At 41.5% G+C, this 22,324-nt stretch overlaps 1 protein-coding gene across 1 annotated transcript; it reads right to left on the bottom strand.

The window, feature by feature from the left end:
* Positions 1 to 220: 220 nt before the first annotated feature.
* RGR (retinal G protein coupled receptor) lies at positions 221 to 20,607 on the bottom strand. Its single transcript, XM_066598735.1, has 7 exons — positions 20,436 to 20,607; positions 18,978 to 19,134; positions 9,576 to 9,697; positions 9,288 to 9,441; positions 5,786 to 5,903; positions 4,178 to 4,291; positions 221 to 548 (listed from the first exon to the last, which is right to left on the bottom strand). The coding sequence occupies exons 1-7, from the start codon at positions 20,512 to 20,514 to the stop codon at positions 405 to 407; spliced, it is 888 nt and encodes a 295-aa protein (XP_066454832.1). The 5' UTR covers positions 20,515 to 20,607; the 3' UTR covers positions 221 to 404.
* Positions 20,608 to 22,324: the final 1,717 nt, after the last annotated feature.

The following is a 22,324-nucleotide window of genomic DNA, read 5'->3' as shown; positions in this document are numbered from 1 at the left end:
TTGACATGCATGGTACACTGTGGTCACCTCATTGCCTGGTTGAGGGGTGGGCAGAGTAGACAGCTGCCTAGTGCACACTTAGAGATCGGGTTAAATTTATGTAATAAAATAAAACAAAACTCTGCCAATAAATTTCTTTGTACTACCAATTAAACATGACATATTTGTAAATCAAAAATCGTGCAAGAGAAAATTGAAACTGTATACAGATGCCCCTTTTTATTGTACCTGCTGGATTTTACTGACTCAGTAAGTTTGCATGGTATTAAACGAAAGTGGCTTATGACTGTCGGAAGATGTTTGGAAGCACTGCACACTACAGATTGACTTAATATTACCCACATTTTCAAAATCACTTTTCACTGTGCATTATGGATGACACAGGGCAAGGTCTCCATAGCCAATCAATGAGATTTGTTGTCAGTTTCTGCTTTTTCAATTTTTTGTCCCGTGAGAAACTGCCAGATACCTCCTCTGTAGTTCTCATTTCCCAGTCCATAAACATAAGCGTTCACTGCAGGAGACATCTTCGCCAATACTGCAGGCATCTGTGAAGATATAGGTGTATAAGAATTTGGGCCCAACGAGCTGTTCACCTTCATATATGCTAACAATAACCATGTAGTTCTTCCACTAGTTGGGTGCAGTTATCAGCAACGCATTCTCTCGGAAGGATTATCTTGCCGCAATTGCTCCTGAGTTTTGTAAAAAAAAAGTTGGGAAACGACAACGCACAAAATAATGGCACCCAGAAAGGTCGTTAGTAATAGTCAAGTCTAATCTAGGGACCATTCATTGTCTCAGGTAAATAAACCTGCAGTTAAAATATTGCAATGTGGCTTATTTGGGATTTGGCTATTTTTAAGTCCACAGCAAAACATCATTTTGTAAGTTCCATTTGTCTTGACCCTCTCAAAAAGAGATTTTTCAGTTTTTTATTTACATTTTTTCGTTCCCGTCTTATAGGAGCAATGACTCTATTTTTTCATATAGGCATATGAAGGCTAGTTTTTTTGTGGGATGTACCATGTAGTGTATTGAAAAATATTTAAAAACGTTTAAGTGGAGCTAAGCATTAGTCCCTAGGCTGCCATGTGAACCCATTAGCATTCCATGATCGTGTCATAGGGTGTGATGTGGGTATGATGGATGGTCAAATGGACGTGACGAGAACTAGTTACAGTTGTAGCCATTGCCAATGTAAAATACAACAGATTCCCACCACGTATGGAGCAGGCGTATCTTCTGAGCCTGCTCCACATACCCACTTTATGTCATGTGGTCAGGAAGGAGTCAGACGGTTTTCCCACCATAGAAAGTGATGGCATATTGCTAAGATATGCTGTCACTTTCTTTTTGCTGGTGGTCAAACAAACTGTAAAGGGCAGGGTCAGACTGGAGTGGTTGGAGCCCACAAAGTGGCATTGATTCTGGAGGCCCACCCTACAACAACAGTGGAATTACACTTAACTCATTAATGATCCACCATTTTTCAGTTTTTCGTTCTTGTTTTTTTCCTTCCCATGTTCCAAGAACTAAAATTCTTTATTTTTTTGTTGCCAAAGTCATATGAGTTGTAGTTTTGTGCCATATATAATTTATTGATTGATTTTTATTGCATTTCGGGATGGGGAAAAAAAGTAAATAATCCTCCTTTTTTCATTTTTTTTTACATTTTTTAAAAAATTATGCCAATGTGCTGCGGTTCCTACTGTGGCATTTGAGAAGTTAAATGGTGTGGATCCTGGCCGTTAGAGCTGGCATCATCAAGTGATGGTGCAGGTACAGCTCCTGTGCTCGAACTATCAGTGTGATGTAATAGTACATGGGCTAGCTGTAAACGTGTGCGCAGGTCTGCAGTAGCAGGAGAGGATGGGAGGGATTGCATCCCAGTATTCAGCAAGTGCCTGTGTGGTGTGCAGAGTCTGTTAAGGCTCATCTTTCATTTCTTAATACAGGGGCCAGCCAAAGGATTCATGGACGCCCCCGTGAGCCTGTCCGAGCCTGGTATGGCAGTATTCACACAAACTATTTTCCATTGTGAGTTTATCTGATTGCGATATGGATGGAACTCGTTCAAGAAAATAACGCATTGATTCAATAGGTTAATTTGTATGAAAGCTTTTTCGAATGCGAGAACGAAAAATCTCCTGATACCCTATTTTTGGGTAAAATGCATCACAAAAATAGGAAAAATCGCTGCGATATCCGTCCAAGTTTCTTGGAACTCGCTCAGGCAAATACAGCCTAAAGGGACTACAGTGGTAGGCAGTGCTATGGCATCTTCATTCTCAGGGCCAGTTGAGGTCCTGGCAGTCACACATCCTATGCTATCACTGTCCATGATTGGAAACCCCCTTTAAGACCAGTTCATATTAGGAGGTTACTATAGAAAAAACTTTAATAAAAAAGATTTTGTCAAGTTTCTGGAAACTTGTATAATTGTCCTGTCTCTTGTATCATCAGAATTAGACAATTCGAAGGGTGCAGAATTAGCAGATTTTACATTTCATCCTCTCTTTGTAGCTGATGGCTGCTGGGTTAAGGCTGGGTTCACACTACCATCTTTTTTTCTGAACAGCAGAAAACCGGAAGTGCCAGATCTGGCATATGTCGGACCCAGACAATGACGAATGGACTGCATTGACTATAATGGGGTCTGTTTAGGTTCCGGCATGTGGAGATAAAACTTTATGCCAGATCCGTGGAAGAGCCTCCAACTCTAATGTGACCCTAACCTATGTTATACTTCTGCTCTGCTGTTTTGGGTTTTGCTTTTGTTGTCTTTGCTGCAGAAGCTGGGGCAATACGTCATTGAAGAGTTATATGCAAACCACTAAGGGACCTTTTACACGGAAAGATTATGATTCCGTTTATCGCTGGATTGTGATAAACGGAACAGCGACTGAACGACCTATGAGAATTGTTTGTAATTCATTCCAGCAGGCATAAAAATCAAATGACGATTGGCAGCCGTTCATCTATGAGCTGTTTAAACTTCACTTAACTTTCCTTGCAACCATTCAATGCTGTATATCATGGGTCAAGTTTATATGTATTTTTAATTTTTTATTTAAAGGGAATCTGCCAGCTCAGCACACTGTCCAACCTGCAATGTTAAAGATGTTTTAGAACAATGTTATGATGTTAAAGAGCAGGAGGAGCTAAGCAGACTGATATATAGTTTTATAGGGAAAGATTCAATATAACTAGCATTTTATTCATTTAAGCCCTTAGTGACCACCCCATAATGTTTTTACATCCTGCCTTATTGGGCTTTAATCCCCGAGGACGTAAAAACATGCTTCCTATGGGGATTAGAGCCCTGCGGCTGCCAGCTCCAGGCTGCCAGCTCATGGGGGTAGGTGACAACCTGGAGCTGCCATGGGGGGCCGTGGAAAGCCCCCCACCCCCCGGCCGGTCACAAGATCTCCAATATCCACCGAATACTGGCGATCGCAATAAAGTCAATGAAAAGTTAGAAAAAAGTAAAAGTTTCGTCTCCCCTTACGGATACTTTCAAAAGTGCATCTAGAATAAAGTGAACTGATGGAAATATATGTCTTATCAAAAAGTTGGACAGTATGTTTGTACATATTTGAGATATTGCAATTGAATATGTGAAAAAATGACGATTTTGTTCAAAATCTTCCCAATTTTGGCGCTTTTAATAAATATACACAAATTCTATGGCTCTATTTTTATCACCTAAATGAAGTACTATATGTGGCAAAAAAACAATGTCAGAATTACTTGGATATGCAAAACCTTAACGGAGTCATTCTATGTTAAAGTAACACACGTCAGATTTCCAACATCTGGCCTGGTCATTAAGGCGCAAACAGGCTTGTTCACTAAGGGGTAAACCTCTGCATAGTCTGAGCTAAACAGTCCAATGGGTGGTCCTATTAGTGATTGACAGACAGCCTCCCCTGTATACACAGCCGTACACAGCTGTCAATCACTGATAGCTCTGCCCACTGGACCTCTAAGCTCAGAAAGTGCAGAGGTTTCAGTGAATCACATACAAGTTCTACTGAATCTTTCTGCATAAACTTTATATTAGTCTGCTCGGCTCCTCCTGCTCTATAACACGGTGCCAGCAGGTTGGACAGGATGTTCCAGCTGACAGGTGCCCTTTAGAGTCACAGGGCAATATGTACAGCTATTAACTTACCATGCGTAGTTTTGGAGATAGGACAGTTGCATCTTGAATGATAGCATAAAAACATAGCAGCGAGTAGGGTCCCCAGCAGATGATCAGTGACTTTACAGGAGTGCTGGTGTTCACCTAGGGAGATAATTTACAATTATTGAATTATTGTCTTTTTCTAAGGATGGCTTGCTCTATTTCGTCATAAAGCTGAAAGCCTAAGGCTAGATTCACGCAAGCGCAATTTGTGCACACACTATACGCAGAAAATAGAACACATTGATTGCAATGCATTCATTCACATGCGCGTATTTTTCGTCCGCATTTCGGTTGCGCCAAAAAATATGCAGTATGCTCAATTTTCCTCTGCATTTACACAGGGAAAGAGCACATGTTGAACTGATTACACTAATAGGCCATTTCAATGGCTGAGAGCATCGTTGAGCATTTATTTCTGTGCGCACAACTTGCACGTACGAAAAGTACAGTATGAGGCCTTATTTACACGAGCGTTTTCTCACACCTATTAGCTGCGAGAAAAAGTCACCAGAAAATTGCGACCACATGAAGTATTGAGTTCCAATGCTTCCATTTACATGGGCTATTTCTAGCTGCGAGAAAAAAATCACGGCTGAAAATAGCCAAATCGCTGATGATTTTTAGCCGTGATTTTTCCTCGCAGCGTCAAAAAATAGGCCATCACAAAAAGTGAGGGGGAGGGAGTTTGTCTGCTCTGGTGCTCGTTGCAGAAGACAGCTGGCTCTATTTAGCTGTTTAAGCTAATGGTGCCATTCTGCTGAGCACCGCTGCAGCGTCCTTTTCACGCGATGCAGCCGTGTGAATAGATGAGAAAACACTAATTCCTTTCGGAATTAGATACTGGCAATGCAGGGTTGCTGCAATTTTTTTTTTACGCTATATGACCTGCGTGACAACGCATAGCTTGTGTGAAGGAAGCCATATATGCCAATGCACGCCCAAGTACGTAACATCCATTCCGCAAAAACGCACACTCGTGCAAATCCAGCCTATGGATCATTTATCAAGGGCTGAATTTTTGGCCTGATGTAACATATGCCAATCGACATGGATGTGGATTGATGCGCGTAATACTTAGTAGACACTGAAACTGTTGTGTGCTCATTGTAAAATAGCGTTTTTACCTCTGATCATTTCATAAGATTTTTATCACGTATGAAAAAGGTTGAAAAGAAATTCCTTTAAACTTTTAAGTGTTAAGTAACTTTTTCCCATAATAGTCAGGCCATTTAGGAACAACTATCATTAGCTTTGTATTCATTGCCATTTGCAGTGAATGTGAAGCTTTTCTGATCATCCTATTATCCTCATCTTTGTTTTTCTCAAACATCAAGCCAATTTGGGGAATTTTAAGCAGACCTCAAAGAAAGTTCATTCTGGTCATCCAGAAGGTATTGAAGCTGCATTCAAAGCGAAATTCAAAAGAACAAGTTACATAAATGTTCCAGCTCTTACATCAGCATAAATTCAACTGCTTAAAACTGAAAAGGTAAAATAGCTGATTGTATTCGTTAAATGCGATTATCCTCTGATTCCCAAACAAGCTTATTATGAGCGGTCTCATGCGGAGGCTCAGGCCGGAGGGCGCATTACCTTCACTTGGCCACTTTTCTTTAGCTTCTGGTGTATGGACTGGTATGCAGTCATCATGATAAAGAGAGGGATGAGATACTCAAAGAAGGCCAGGGGGAAAAGGAAAGAGATGAAGTTTCTGTTAAAAGAAATGAATGTTTCACAAAAAATGATTACATTAATATTTCTTTTTATTCTTGATGGAATCACCTTATAATTGTATGACATTACTCTTTTACTCTTAACAAATCAAAGGATTTACAACATTTTTATTGTCAATTTTGTAGCTTTTTAATTACTTTCCACCTTTGCACTTTTATGACTTTTAACCACCATATGATCTAGATCTTTCCATTTGTTCTACTATAACAGTAAAGCTCGCTGTAACATCATGTATTTTTGTTAGCCATTAAAAGGTATCATATCTACAAGATTACTTGGTTTCTCTTGCTGGGAACAATCACATTTTGCTCTACTGGCTAACATCGTGCCAAACCTTTTTTCATTATTTAAATCAATTTCACACAAGTATAATATGGCCATAAGTCTGGATTTGACTGTGGGTCTGATGACCTAAAATAACAGCTGATTAGGTACTTATAATACTATAGAGTTGGTCAATCAGACCATGGTTGACCAGGATCTGCAGCCATGTTACGGACACACAAATACACGTTTGTGTGAAATTGGCTTTATAGAAAGTTTCCATAAGAGCTCTTTCACACGACCGTATGCATTTTTATGGTCACCCATACGCGCTGTAAAATTGTGTGAATGTAGAATTGCCACAATTGAGTCCCGATCTTTAGCCATGTGTTTTCTGCCATTCACAGGGGCGGCTGTAGTGTATCGGCTAAAATATACACTGCAGTGCAGAATTCCTCGGAATGACTGTTAATGCTTAAATAGGGGCAGCTGACTTCTTTTCCCAGCATTGGACTCAGTGAAACTCCCTTCCACTCCCTTTTTTTTCATCTCCCATGGAAGTCTATGGGTGCTTCCAGCATATCTCGGCCAAAGATAGGGCAAGACCTAGCTTTGGGTGCAGCATATAAAATTGACGATCAAAAACGACCACCGATCTGCTATTTTTGCCGACGCATTTTTTGTGCAACTAAAAATCGTTTATCTAAATGATCATCTACATTGGAATCCAATTCTTCAGATGGTGGTGGATTTGGTGATTGTTGGATGCAGCTAAATAACTGCGTATATACGGCCATGTGAATAAGGTCTCAGGCTGCTATTATATGCAGTGTTACTGCCCTGCGAAACACAGGAGGAGTGATGCAGATGACAGCCGGCACCTGGACATCTCAGTTCTGCTGGCTGTAATCAGTGATGCTCCTCCTGGGTTTTGCAGAGCAGTAACGCTGCTGTGTATTTGTAGCTTAAGGGAAATAATGGGTAGATTTTTTAAGCTAGTGCAAGTCAAAAACGCAGCAGTAAATGCTCTATTTTCCCTAGTGACTTCTCCGATAATGAAGTAGAACAATTAGTTTCTCCAGCCTCAGGTATTCACCAGAGCAAACAATAAAAAAGCAGGAAATGTTGGGAGATTTGAGCTTTGAATAGAATTGTGAATGAAGCACTGGTCTGTAATGCAGGTTTAGTGCAGGATAAGTAAGGCACTTTTTATGTACATGTAACTGACCACATCTGATTTCCTGTTCTTGGGGTGAAACATTTTCTTATAGAAATCATTCAGTAAGTTCATCAGCACTCTTGAAGCTCTATGGTTTAGCGGATTCCTATCCATGTACCCATTAACCCCTTAGTGATGGCCCTATAGTGTTTTTACGTCCTGCTGTTGCAGGATGTGTATGGAGAGAGATAGCGTCGCTATCTCCCTCCATACAGTGTGGGCGTCAGCTGTTTATTACAGCTGACACCCACGGGCAATAGCCACAATTGGCCATTCAGCCGATCGCGGCCTTTAAAGCAAAAATACGTGTTTGGCATTGCTGTGACCGTAAAAGTCTGATCTATCAAAGTAATGTATTATTTACCCCGCATGGTAAACGTGGTCCGAAAAAAAAAATAAAGAACGCCTGAAATGCACTTTTTTGGTCACCCTATCTCCAAGAAAAAATGTAATAAAAAGCGTTAAGAGCCTTCACATAACTATGTTGACAGAAAAATAAAAAAGTTATTGCGTGCAGAAAATGGACATAGAAAATAATTTTAAAAAATTAAATATTTAAAAAAAATAATACAAGTAGAACAGCAAAAAAAAAAAACTATATAAGTTTGGTACCGTAGTAATTGTACTGACCCATAGAATAAAGTTACTGGGTCATTTTTGTTGCAGTTTGTGCGCCGTAGAAGCAGGACGCACCGAAAGATGGTGGGATGTCATTTTTTTTTCATTTCTCTCCGCTTAGAATTTTTTAAAAAGTTTTTCATTACATTATACGGTACAATAAATAGTACCATTGAAAAATACAACTCATCCCACAAAAAACAAGCCCTCATACAGCGACGTCGACGCATAAATAAAGGAGTTACGATTTTTTAAAAGGGAGGAGGAAAAAACGAAAATGGAAAAAAGCAAAAAAGCTCCGTCACTACGGGGTTAAGACATATGTATGTGGGGTAAAGGCTCTTGTATAAAAAAGGTCAAACATATTACAGAGTTGATCTCTTTATTGGCTAACCAGAAAAATGACATTGGCAAGCTTTAAGGGGAACCTGTCACGTCCCCATATAAAGTAAGTTATGGTGCTGTTAGGGGATGTTACATGGAGCCGGGTGATGTATTTTTTTATACTCACCCATGATCCAGCGGTGCTCCCCTCTGACATCGGTACGTGGCACAAAACTCTGACTCTTTTCTCCTATAGAAGTCTATGGAAGAACACAAGCATGGGACTCAGAGGGTGACAGTGCTGGATCGCAGGAGCAGGTGAGTACAAAAAAATACACCACCCACCTCCCTGTCACATCTTCTAACTGCACTATAACTGTGGGGATGTGACAGGTTCTCTTTAAGAGCCCAGCAGCCCCTTTGTCAGGCAGATAGCAAATGAACAACTGAGAGAAAAACACAATAATTTAGATGGTGTTACATTAGGACCATGTACACGGGGTGATGCGTTATCAATACAATGTCCACATTATAGCCTATGTGGCTACACACATGGGTGTTCTTCACACGGACCCATGGTCTATTGGAAAGAACTCAAGGCATGTCCTAGTCTTGTCCATTTCAGAGATGATAAGTAGGACATACCCATGCATGTCAGTTTGCAGAGTCTGTGTATATTGGACAACATATGAACATGTGTCCATGTGCTTTCCAATGTGAGTTGGTTCCGAGTCTCTAGGGCGCAACTCTCATTACGTCCAATGTGCACCTAGCCTAGGCTTGATGCCTGCGTAGATATACATCTTTAGTTACCCCTCCCAGATAGGTGATGAGAAGCTCACAACTCTCCTAAGTACACCCAGAGGAAGGTATAACAAGAACTACGTAGGTTCTGTTACTTTGCTGATGCGTTTTAGTGTCATCACAGAGTTTTACCTGTCGGCCTTCGAGTAGTCCAGTGTGCAGCATGTTCTCAATGGTTCATAGTCATATTCACCCCATCCAAAGAGTGGCATCATAGACCAGAAAGAAGCAAACCCCCAGGCAAACAACACCACAGATATCGATGTGCTCCAATGTAGCTTACTACCTGCAAAGGTTATACTGAGTTATACACTGAGGCTGACCTTAGACATATCATCACATAGCAGTTCATGCCAAAACATATGTGTGGCAAATACATCCATAGCAATTATGTGATTGGCTATTAGCCGCTAAACGTACGTGTGCAGTACTGGTGATAGCGATCCCATGCTATTGCAGCGCAGGAGCTGATACTTGACAAGGCAGCTACAAAACCCTGGAATCCATGAACCTGGCAACCTTCTGACCCATAGGGCCAATACCTGCAAAGTTAAAAAACAATAGCATGCCAGGAACAACTTTTTGCCTATGTCAGCATTATAAAGAAGGCAGTATTAATACAGTAATCATGCCAGTTTCTGACTCCTGCTGTACCATGGTATGACTTAGATTTCATGCAGAGCATTGCTTGTAGGGAGAATAGCTCTCCACATATGGCACTCAATGGAGCCTGGTATGGGAGCCATACAGCCTACAGAATCCGTGCACATGGTTTGCATTAGGCCTTAAAGGGAATGTATCACCTATATTTTTATACTGATTAATCTCTTCTGACCGGTCTATTTTGTGCCATAAAGACCAAGAAATTTTAATTGTTGCATTGCAAGACCAATAACTCGTTGACATAGATGAATGCGGGCTTGTTTTTTTTGGCCAAGTTGTAAATTTTAATAGCCGCACTCTGGGATACATATAATGTGTTGCTGAACTTTTATTACAATTCTTTGGACGGGAGATGGCAAAACCACCCAGAAATGTCACCGTTGTGTTTGGGTTGCTTTACAGCATTCACCATTCAGTAAAAATCACTTACTTATCTGATCGGCACGATTATTGTGATACTGAGTTTATAGAGATTTCTTAATTTTTTACTACTTTTGCACAAAGAAAAAGAGGGAAAAAAAGTGACGCTGTATTCTAAGGGCTCCTACCCACTTGCATTTTTTTAACATGAATATCAATGGGACTTTCTAATGTTAAAAACGTATTGCACAAAAATCACAAAACACAAACTTGCGATGCGTTTTTTTTTTACCTTAGAAGTTCACATTGACATTCACGTTAGAAAAACTTAGAGTTAACGCAGCGTTAAAAAGAACGCAAGTGGGTTCGAGCTCTAAGACCCAGAACATTTTTATTGTTCTGGCCTCAGAAGACTATGAGGACTTGTTTTGTGCAGGAAGAGTTGTGATTTTTATTGGTACCAACTTGAGGTCAATGTAACTTTTTGAATGCTTTTTCTCACATTTTTGAAAGGTGAATAAAAGGAACAGAGATAAATAACACTATTTTCATTGTCCGTGTTTATACGAACATGGTAATACTTGTTATGTGTTGCTTTCTTAAAAATCCTTTTAATATTTATGCATTTAAAAGGTGTTTTGTGGGGAGAAATGAGTATTTTTTAACTTGATTTTTTATTTTTTTTAAATTAAGCTATTTTGATTTTTTTTTTTAGTCCCTGAAGGGGATTTGAAGATGCAATCGTTCGATCACTAGGATAGTACATGGCATTTCTTATATACCGCATTTCTACTAAGCCTATGACAGCAGCTTATGACAGGGCCGAAAATCCTGAGTTGCATGACAGACATGGAGGCCTTTCTTAGTCTTCCGGCTGCCATGGGAGCCCATTGGTACATTGCATTCTCACTGCAGGGTATCAATAGATGACAGTAGGAGCCCCCTCCCCCTGTCATCTACTTACATGCTGCAGTTGCTGCTGATTGTGGCATGTAAGGAATTAAACTGACAGAACCTGAGGTTTCTTTTTTCATGGCAGTTAGAGCAGGAGCCGCGCTGTCTGTAGTCAGCCAAGCCACCACCTTAAAAGGATGTATATGCAGGATGTATAGCATTGGGCAGAGTGGTCTCTATAGTGTAAATTGCGCCCAGCGGACATCGTTCACTTAGTGTGGAAGCGTCCAAAACTGTGGGGATACTGGTGTGGGGTGTACCTTACCAACTCTATATACCAAGATACTTAAGAGGACGCCCCGTTGGTTCGTGTACTTGGTATGTGAATAATTTGCCTCTGGAGGCTGCAGAAAAATAACAATGTACAGAAAAATTGTACAATTATTGCTAAATAAAAACCCTCCAACAATAAGACATTTTTGTGGAGAATTGGTTAATCGCTGGTAAAAGGAATCTATTTGAAAACAAATGCAATCCATAAGTTTACAAAGTTCTGGGTAGAATGGATGAAATCACAGGGTTAGCTCCCGTATATGGTCAGAAATAGAACATGCCTGGGTTGGGACCTGTGCGTTATAAAATGAAGAATACTGCATTTGTACCGAATGTCTCGACCACGGAGGTTACATTTAGAGGAAATGTTGGGCGTACTCCTATGTATGGGTATTGATGACAAAGAAAGACTTTCCAGGACTATTTGCAAGTCCTAATGATTTTTTAACACCTTATAGTTGTGAGCGCAAAATACGACACAGATGTTTTTCTTTTTTCAGTTTCTTTTATTGTACTATTGTATGCTACAAGGTTACAACATTACATGGTATGGGAAATGGGGTGGGAGAAAGGTTTTATGGGAGTGGGAAGACGTAATAAAAAATATTTCAGACACAAAACAAGACTCTGTGCAGCTTCTCAACTGTTGCTTATAATTGTATCAGTAATTCTAAAATGTCAAATGAATCAATTTTGCAATAAGTCTTAAAAGTATCCTAGCATTTTGCTTATATGCCTCCCATGTGGGCTACAAGGCTCTATGTGATAGCAAAATCTGTGTAGTGTAATCCTACAGTCTCACACTTTACTGCTTTTGTCCTTTATGTGCAGGGTGGTCCAAAGGTATAAAGACAGAATAAATGTATTTGACATGTTGCTAAGGGGGAGGGGGCAAATCTGTGAGGTGTGGTGTCCAACATGACAGCCATTTTGAAAGCCACCATCTTGGAACCAAGTTGATATTTTCAAATGGGAAGGGGTGCATGTGACATATGTATCTGATAGAAAATCAGATATGGAATCCAAATATGTGCTTAAATGTCACGTAGCTTTATTTCGACATAAGTTATTAGCAATTTTGTATTTGCTACAGACACAGATATGGCTGTGGATTAGCACGCAAGGAAAGGACAGAGATTGTGCTGATCACTGGGAAGTGTAGTACCTGAGTCATTGCAGCAGATTTCAAAAGTTGTTACCCTAACAGACCATCCATCTTGGCACAGTTGGCAAATTACTTGCCAAATTTCGCGAAACAGGTTCTGTGTTGGACCTGCCAAAAGTGGATGTAACAAAACTGCCACAGACTAAGCAACAACTATAGTAGTCCTGGCATCCTTCTGCAAGAGCACACATTGTAGCACCTGGTTACTGGCACTAGAAAGTAGGGTGAATTGAAACACCATCAGAAGCTAATGGCTACGCACAAATGGCACTCGTACACGATCCAGTTACTGCATCATCTCAATGAGGATGATCCTGATCGCCTTGTTGAATTTGTGGAATGAGTGTCACAGCAACCACGTTTCGCAGAGAAAGTACTGTTTGGTGATGAAGCAAACTTCTACGTGATCGGGGAGGTGCACAAAATAACCCACACTGGACAGATCCCTCCAAGATGGTTGGTGCACAGAAAGTCATGGTGTGGTGTGCTGTGTGGGGTATGAAGATAGTGAGCCCATTCTTCATTGACAGCAACCTTACTGCTGCCAAGTACCTGCAATTGTTACCTGATAAGGTGTTCATTACTTGATAGTAATAGTCTGTCAGAAGATGAAGGTGGAGTAGGCTGGAGATCCCTTCTCCATTCACTGCAAACAGGGAGTCACTCAGAGATGAACGACTCCTGTTTACACTGACCGTGACGTTGCTCAATAGTTGTTCTGTTTCACCCCAGGGAAATGTAATGACTAGTGACTACAGAGTGACTTGTCGCTCAGTGCCCTGCCAGGGGCTAGGTGTACATGGGCCGAAGGTCATTCATAATTGTCCGTGTAAAGGTACCTTAAGGTAGATTTTTCAGCCACATGCAGATGTGTCCTGCCTTGATGTGACATATCCTGATATATGTGATGTGAGATGAAAAGAAACCCCACATATACGTCTGACAGATGCTGTGCTTTGGCCATCCATCACCATAGTCTCCCATGTTTAGTAAACAAGTATACATTTAATGGATGCATGTTTTTCATTTGTTGGCTGCGATGGATTGCTGTGACAGGTACCATCTATCTTCCAACCATCATATATAGGTTCTCATGTTAAAAATTAAAATATATATTTATATATATATATATATATATATATATATCTTTAAAGGAGTTACCCAGGAACAATATTTTTTGGAAAGATGCACACTGTGGTGGAAAACCAAAAGAAAACATACCTCACCTGATCTCCCACTGCTTACATTTCAATGGCGCCCGATTCCCTAACTCCCTCCACTTCCTTCTACAGCAATGACATCCCAACAATGGGACATGTGACTGCTATAGTTAATCACTGGCTTTAGTAGTCACATTTCCCTGGTTTCGGTGACATAGAATCATAGAATGGTAGAGTTGGAAGGGACCTCCAGGGTCATCTGGTCCATCCCCCTGCTCAGTGCTGGATTCACTAAATCATCCCAGACAGATATTTGTCCAGCCTTTGTTTGAACACTTCCATTAAAGAAGAACTCACCACCTCCTGTGGTAACCTGTTCCACTCATTGATCACACTCACAGTCAGAAAGTTTTTTCTAATTTCTAATTTGTGTCTGCTCCCTTTCAGTTTCATCCCATTGCTTCTAGTCTTTTCTTGTGCAAATGAGAATAGGGCTGATCCCTCTGCACTGTGACAGCCCTTCAGATATTTGTAGACAGCTATTAAAGGGGTTGTCCCGCGGCAGCAAGTGGGTCTATACACTTCTGTATGGCCATATTAATGCACTTTGTAATGTACATTGTGCATTAATTATGAGCCATACAGAAGTTATAAGAAGTTTTTCACTTACCTGCTCCGTTGCTAGCGTCCTCGTTCCCATGGAGCCGACTAATTTTCGCCGTCTAATGGCCAAATTAGCCACGCTTGCGCAGTCCCGGTCTTCTTCTTTCCTCAATGGGGCCGCTCGTGCTGGATGCCGGCTCTGTGTAGCTCCGCCCCGTCACGTGCCGATTCCAGCCAATCAGGACCGCACAGAAGCCCTGCGGTCCACCGAGTGAGAAGATCCCCGCGGCCATCTTCATCAGGTAAGTAAGAAGTCACCGGAGCGCGGGGATTCAGGTAAGCACTCTCCGGTGATCTTTTTTAACCCCTGCATCGGGGTTGTCTCGCGCCGAACGGGGGGGGTTGAAAAAAAAACAAAACCCGTTTCGGCGCAGGACAACCCCTTTAAGTCTCCTCTCAGCCTTCTTTTTTGAAAGCTAAACATTCCCAGATCCTTTAACTATTCCTCATAGGACATGATTTGTAGATCGCTCACCATCTTGGTAACTCTTCTCTGAACTTGCTACAGTTTGTCTATGTCTTTTTTAAAGTGGGGTGCCCAGAACTGGACACAGTATTCCAGATGAAGTCTGACTAAGCAAGAGTAGAGGGGGTAATTACCTCACGTGATCTAGACTCTATGCTTCTCTTAATACATCCCAGAATTGTATTTGCCTTTTTGGCTGCTGCATCACATTGTTGACTCATGTACAGTCTATGATCTATTACCCAAGTCTTTTTCACATGTGCTGCTGCTTAGTCCAATTCCTCCCGTTCTGTATGTGATTTTTTTCATTTTTCTCGCCCAGATGTAAGGTATTTCTCCTTGTTAAATACCATTCTGTTAGTCACTGCCCACTGTGCAAGCTTTTGTAGATCATTTTGAATACTTTCTCTCTTCCTTAGTGTTAGCTATCCCTCCTAGCTTTGTGTCATCAGTAAATTTGATCAGTTTCCCATCAATTCCCTTCTCCAGATCATTTAGAAAAATGTTGAACAACACTGGGCCCAGGACAGAGCCTTGTGGTACCCCACCTGATACATTCTTCCACTTGGATGTGCAGCCATTTATGACTACTCTTTGAGTATGATCACTCAGCCAGTTATAAATCCACCTAACAGTTGTCTTGTCAATCCCATATTTGCTCATTTTTTCAATAAGTATGGTATGAGATACTTTGTCAAATGCTTTACTAAAGTCAAGATTTACTATATCCACCGCATTTCCCTGATCAATTCAATCAACGCTGCAGCAGAAAGTGGGGAGAGTCAAGGGCCCAGCAGTGCAGGCAGTGTTGAATCGGGAGGGGTGGGGGATCAGGTGAGATGAGTATGTAATCTTTTATATTTTTCTACCACATTGAACACAATTTTTGTCTGCCTGGATAATCCCTTTAATATGCACATTTTTTTTTACTGGATGATGCAAGAACATATTGCTGTTGTATCATGAGAAATTCCAGTTTTTATCAAAATTCAAACCAAGTTACAATTGGACACATGGAAATAAAAAAACATAATGATAATGTTGAGCTATCATGTATGAATCGACACTTTAGAGAGCTCACATGTAGGTCCTTTCTCAAGGCAACACAGTTATACAGTATTCAAACGATGGTTTCAGCCTGTAAATTTAAAGGGATTCTGTCACTAGGTTCATGTTAGTCGAACTACAGTCAGCATGAACCCTGGACAGGTATGCTCATTACCCTATGTATGTTTTATTCTGAAATGCTTTGGGGTAAATACAAAAAGGGGTGAAAGCTGTCACTCTACATCACGGGAGCGGGGAGAGCTGGCCCCTGTGACTCAGAGTTCAGCTCTGAATCAAACATTAAATTTTGTTTATTTTGAATCATTGCAATGTATCAGAATACAACATACATGAGGGTAATCATCTACCTGTCCTGGATTCATTCTGCCCTGTTTGGACAGCAGGAGCCTAGTGACAGAATCACTTTAATGAGTGGGACTATTGGGAAGCACAGAGAGTTTAGTTAATAAATGTTGGAAAACATACAGAGAAAAGCACATGATATTAGAGGGACTCAGTCATGCCCTATAAGCACCATAATAAGTTATAGTATTTATATGAAATATCCCGAGGATTCCAAGGGTGTACTTTTTATACTGAGCTATCTGTTCTTGCGCTGTCGCTCTGGGAAGTCTCCGCTCTGTCTATGAGCTTGACTCCACTATTTCGTATGGCAATGCATATGCACTGACTGAAGAAAAGAATTATACTCATAAGACCTCGAATCTTCAAGGTGACAGCACGGGTATGGGGGACAAGTAAGTACAAAAAGTACACCCCTAGCCTCCATAGGTTATGGTGCTTTTAGAACATGACAGAGTCCCTTTGTGTTCCCTCTTAGAGCATATCAATGTCATAGAATGAGATCCTCCACTCGGGACCTCTCCTTCCTCTATGACCCAAAATATTCCCTTGTATTACAGGATGGCCATTCAGATGAAAGGCTGTACTGTAATACTACATCCTCCCTGTAGCAGCCAGTGCAGAAGGAATGCCTAGATAGCCGCAGCTTCCTCAGCTGTTCGCCCCGGGCTCCGCATTCTGAAAGGGATTGCGTATGTTGGCACAAACCCAATCTGTTTTTGGTGTGCTCTTAAGGTATTTGAATCACCAGTGAAGCTAGCTGGACGTTAGTGTTGTGTTTATGTGATCTCTCAATGTATTGTTAATGCACAGGAACTGCAGCTTTAAATGTTGTGATGTCTGCACTATGTACAAGCAGGCACAATGGACTGGTGAGGTCTTTGAATGGCTGCATGAATGCAGTTGCATTGGGTGTCACATATATAATAAGATGTTTTGATGCACTGCGAGGTGTAAGTAGAATGTGTGTATTGAGAGTGTGAAGAGTACTTGTCAGGTGCAAGACAAGTACTGTGGAAGGTAAAGACCCTGTGAATCCTGCTGAGCAGTTACAGACAGCATCCAGCGTCTCGATCCAGAACTGGACTGTTGTATTATTTGAGTCTGCCAGGTAGAGTTCTTCATGACCAGAAAAGGCCCTGTATATCTTGTAAGTGGATGAGGCCAATTCCCAGTGTGTTCCTCTACTGAGGGTGGGAGAAAGGTTTGTCATCCCTGCCTGAAAGTGTAACCAAAGATCAGAGACTGAGACAACGCCAAGTTCACTCTGGTCCCACATTCATTAAGAGCTGTAAGCTGCCAAGTAAGCTTAAATGGGTATTCCAGTAAGATAAAGTTATTCTCTATCCATAGGGTAGGGAATAATTAGCTAATCGGTGGAGGTTAGATCACTGAGACCTCCATCATCCCCAGTCCCCTGAGAGACTGGCAGATAAATGGAGCAGCAGCATGCACGCTCGTCCACTACTCTATTAATTTCATTGGGGCTCTGAAAATAGCTATTTGCTATCTCTGGTTCTCCCATTCATTTTCCCCATGGCTGGATCCCCACCAATCAACAAAGGATGGATGTGGATGGGGGATAACGTTATCTTACTGGAATACCCTTGAAAGAGACTTGTCTATCTGTAAAACCGACTGGGCAGGATGCATAGTTCTGCAGCTGCAACCCTGCTGACTCTATTGCCACTTTTTTTCATACTCCCCTCCATTCGCCTGTATGAGCTCTTCTTAGATCTGATTTCTAGCACAATGAATCTGTCAAGTGGTCTTCACTGTTTACTGTCAATTGGTGTTGTCAAATTTGAGCCAGGTGTTGCATCTAAGAAGCTTGTCTGCCTCATCAGAGGGCGATCTTCAATTCAGTTACTGTGTCAGAGTCAAGGAGCAGACTCTAAGGTTGGATTCGCATGGGCATATTTGTGCACAATACGCAGAGAATAGAACTCAGTGATGTCAATGGGTTTGCACATACTTAGAAGTCTATAGATGGTTGTGCAAATGCATGTGCAATGTGCGCAATACGCTGTGCAATTCTGTGAGAAAAGAACATATCTAGAAATCATTAGGCTAAATAAACATTTAAATTGGGCCGTCTTCTTCTGCTTCTGGAAATGCACATGCCCTGCGAGCACAAAAAGTACAGTAAAATACGCCAATACGTGTGCAAAAAAGACTCGTTCATAGTACAAATATGTTGCAATTGTGAATATGCCCATGTAAAGCTGCCCTACGGTTGGATTCACATGGTCCTATCCATGTTGCGCCCAACATGCATCAAACAGCATATGGACATGCATCGATGCCCAGTCTCCACGGACTCCATGGCACTGTACATGTTCTATCCTCATCCATAAAAATGAATGAGAAGGGGAGATGCAACAACCTATTTGCACACAGAGTTTGTGTGAAAAATTGCCGATCTGAATATCCTTATGGTTTATTATGGAGCCATGTGCTATCTGGGGAATACATGGATAGCACATGGCTGTGTGAATAGACCCTAAAACAGGCCAGCTTTTCAGCTTACACACTAAAACTGATGTGACCGTCATATTCTGACTGTCTACAAATCAAGTGTCATAGATGTATACCTTTTTTCTGCAGAGGTTCCTTATAACTAACACTGCATGTTATATACCAGCTTGTCTGATTGATTACATGAGTAGATATGCCTAGCTTGGAATCACATAAATGGGATGTTTTACCTTAAGAAGCTGGAAAAGGCAGCTACAAAGGCATTAATACAGAGTCCAGTGTCTGCCATCGCCAGGCTGATTATAAGCAAGTTGCTGGGTGTCCTGAGCTCTCTGATTTTGTAGAAAGAAAGGATTGTCAGACCATTTAAAATGAACCCCAGCAGAGCTGCAAGAAACAAATCAGCCATCATCACCAAAGGCAACACTGAAATCATAAAGCAGGTTTTCTGAAATCAATCTCTACCAGTAGTTACATTGTTATTCATAGTCAAAGCATTCATTTGCTGCTTGTTGGGCCCTGGTTACCCCGTCTAACAAGGCATCGATATATTGATCAGCACCAATCCCTCTTGCAATCAACATCACTTCTAAAGATCCTCCGATGGGATTTTGCTTGTTCATTACAAGTATACTGATAGCACAAATGGGCATTAAGTGCAGCAGATAGTACATGACAAAATATATGTCTACACTTAGAGAATATCTAAACTTAGGGCTCTTTCCCACGAGTGCATAAACGGCACGGGATGCCTTCCAGTGTCTATATAGAGGCACTTGTAAGCTTTTCGCAGCGTTAGACGCTGCAAAAATACTGGAGCAGGAGGGGGAGGCATTTTTGCAGTGTCTAACGCTGCGAAAAGCTTACAAGTGCCTCTATCTAGGCACTGGATGGCATCCTGAGGATTTTGGCAGAGCGAGGGTTTTCTGGGTTGCGAGGTATTTTTTTGCTAAAAATGACACTCACGGTCATGTGAATGGATAAGAAAATGCTGGCCGTGATCGTGGGAAAATGCCCATTCACTCGCTTATACGGAGAGGGCGTAAAAACGCCGTTGCCGTTTGTGCGCTCGCGGATAGACACGCTATCTTGTACAACAGATCTCACAAATAGACCCATGCAGCATCAATATGGGCAAGCAGAATACTAAGAATAGTGACATCAATCATCATGTCGCTGTCCAAAGATTAGCAAGACAAAAGGAAGACATACAGAATGCAGTTGACTTTAAACATTTCTTTGTTTGTTGACATCTTGTACCTGTTTCCTGCATTTTATGCCAATGTTACATCTGTATTTGTTGTATTTTTGCCTTAATGACAGCATTCATTTGTGTTCATGTGATGATTTCTATAGTGGATAATGTTTTTGTACATGTAATTTATTTGCTGTGTGAAACCTCCTGTTGACAAGTTGGTGAGACACAACGCTTGTACTACCAGAGACATAATAATCCATTCTTTCACATATGTGAAACAGTTGTTCATGTTAGCAATGTGATGCAATACAAAGTAGTCAATAGGAAAACTAATATGTTCCACATTTTGCTGCCTCTTATGGATAAATACTATGTTTCCACATTTGTTGCTTGGCTCTGCATCAGATTGTATAGGCAGCAGAGAAGTAATCATAAAATAGTAATCTGATAGCATTAAAAATAAAAACCGAGTACAAAATGAAGATCTTACCTTGAACCAGAAGAGCCGTACCAATGCCGAATACTTCAATCTCAGAAAAACCTTCAGGAAGAGGGTAAGACGTAACCATGTTTGCAAAACTGTGCTAACACGCTGCTGAACTGCTTGCTGCTTTCCTTTAACACAGGCGCACACTAGAAAGACTTCCTTTTAAAGGATCTATTGGTCATGAAACATCATGCAACTCGTTATGTAAAATCTTTTTTTTTCTTTGTAGTTAAGACTGAAACATCCCAATCCCCAGAAGAATTCCCTAATGATGGGAATGAAAACAGGATCTCTCATTTTGCAGTGCCCCCCCATTCCACATTTCCTAAATCGTATTTGCATACCATGGTAAAAAGGCTTCATTCATAGCACTCCGAACAATGGGTGTGTGAATGCAATAATTATGAAATCAGCCTTGTAAACTGCAACGGAATGATTAAAACCTGAAGCTCAAGGTGAGAAAAAAACAGGATTCTCTGTGTGGTCTCCATCTGGCAAAGATGAATGCAGGTAATGTTGTTAAGAAACACTAGACATTTTCATGGCCTGGATGACAAGGTAAGACCATAGCATAAACTTATTACTGATTAAGCAAAGAAAAATAATGTGCCAGTCTACTGGCAAAGGAGCAGAACATATATGGTGCAGCACAACACATTTCTATAGCATTGCTAATAAATAGAGGTGAGCGAGCACCAAAATGCTCGGGTGCTCGTTGCTTGAGTCAAACTTTTCGTAATGCTCGAGAGCTCGTTTCGAGTAACGAACCCCATTGAAGTCAATGGGGGACTTGAGCATTTTTGTATGGGATCGATGCTCCGCATAGGTGATGACTTGTGGAATTCTGGAAAACATCCGAAAGTCATGAAAAAACCACAAAAAAGGATAGGGAAGGGCAGGGGCAGCATGCATGGATGCATCTGAGGCTCCCAAGTCCCACTATTAAGCCAAAATGGTAACAAGAGTCTGGCGTCACCCCCCTAACAATTTACTTGGGACAAACCCTCATTAGAAAGGCACACGCGCTGGCACATCTTAGCTAAACACCACACTACCTGTAACCAAGGACAATCACTACCTGTGGGTGACACCACTGCCTCTTCTCCTGGGTTACATGCTGGCATTGCTGTCCAACCCCCACACAAGACCCTGCGTCCACAGCGCACCCAAAATTTTCCCTGCACAGCGTTCAGCTGGCCTCATGCCACACGCTCGCTTTATAGCCACACCACCCTTATGTCTATTTATAGGTGCGTAATGGATGAGGAAGAACCGGAGGCACACACTGCAGAGGGTTGGCAGGGCTAGGCAGCGACCCTTTTAAAAGTGGGCGATAGCCCGCAATGCTGTTGAGAATTGATGATAAATTGACGTACGATCATTATTCCAATCCCGTGCCACCTCTGTCATAAAGTTGTCTGGAGCCGCAAACGTGGGCATAAAGGGGACTGAGGTGCCGGCACTTATACACATCTCCACAAAGCAGCAATACTCTGTGTGTTAAGCACGTGAGCGGGCCCAGGGTCAGGCTTGGTCCTAGCCTCCACCTTGTGTGACCCAAGGTACCGCGAGTTACATGGCAATGGGAAATCCATGTATCCCCACACAATTCATTCTATGTAGGTGTCAGATAGCTCAACACCGCAATGGGAAGTCTTTGAGTTCCTTGGGCTTGCCTATGCTGTCGGTGCACCAAGATGGTATTACACAGGAAGAAATCAGAGTGCCCAAACATGGCAGAGTTTCACCCTGCCAAGGACCTCGGCCCACATTTCTGCCCAAGTCAGTCAGTGTATTTGTGCCAGACAGGTGAAACACCACCATGTAAGTCTTTGTGCACCCATAGCATAGGCGAGCCCAAGGAACTCAAACATGGTATTACACATGAGGAA

This window comes from Eleutherodactylus coqui, chromosome 4 (genome assembly GCF_035609145.1).
Source record: "Eleutherodactylus coqui strain aEleCoq1 chromosome 4, aEleCoq1.hap1, whole genome shotgun sequence".
Taxonomy (NCBI): domain Eukaryota; kingdom Metazoa; phylum Chordata; class Amphibia; order Anura; family Eleutherodactylidae; genus Eleutherodactylus; species Eleutherodactylus coqui.
This window is presented reverse-complemented; position numbering and strand designations above follow the sequence as displayed.

Bases quoted from the DNA above. Each gene is read 5' to 3' on its own strand.
- RGR (XM_066598735.1), bottom strand. From the start codon at position 20,514: ATGGTTACGTCTTACCCTCTTCCTGAAGGTTTTTCTGAGATTGAAGTA. The intron at 19,135-20,435 runs GTAAGATCTTCA...TGTTTCTTGCAG, and splicing joins TACGGCTCTTCTGGTTCAAG to CTCTGCTGGGGTTCATTTTA. The intron at 9,442-9,575 runs GTACGTTTAGCG...TAACCTTTGCAG, and splicing joins CTATCACCAGTACTGCACAC to GTAGTAAGCTACATTGGAGC.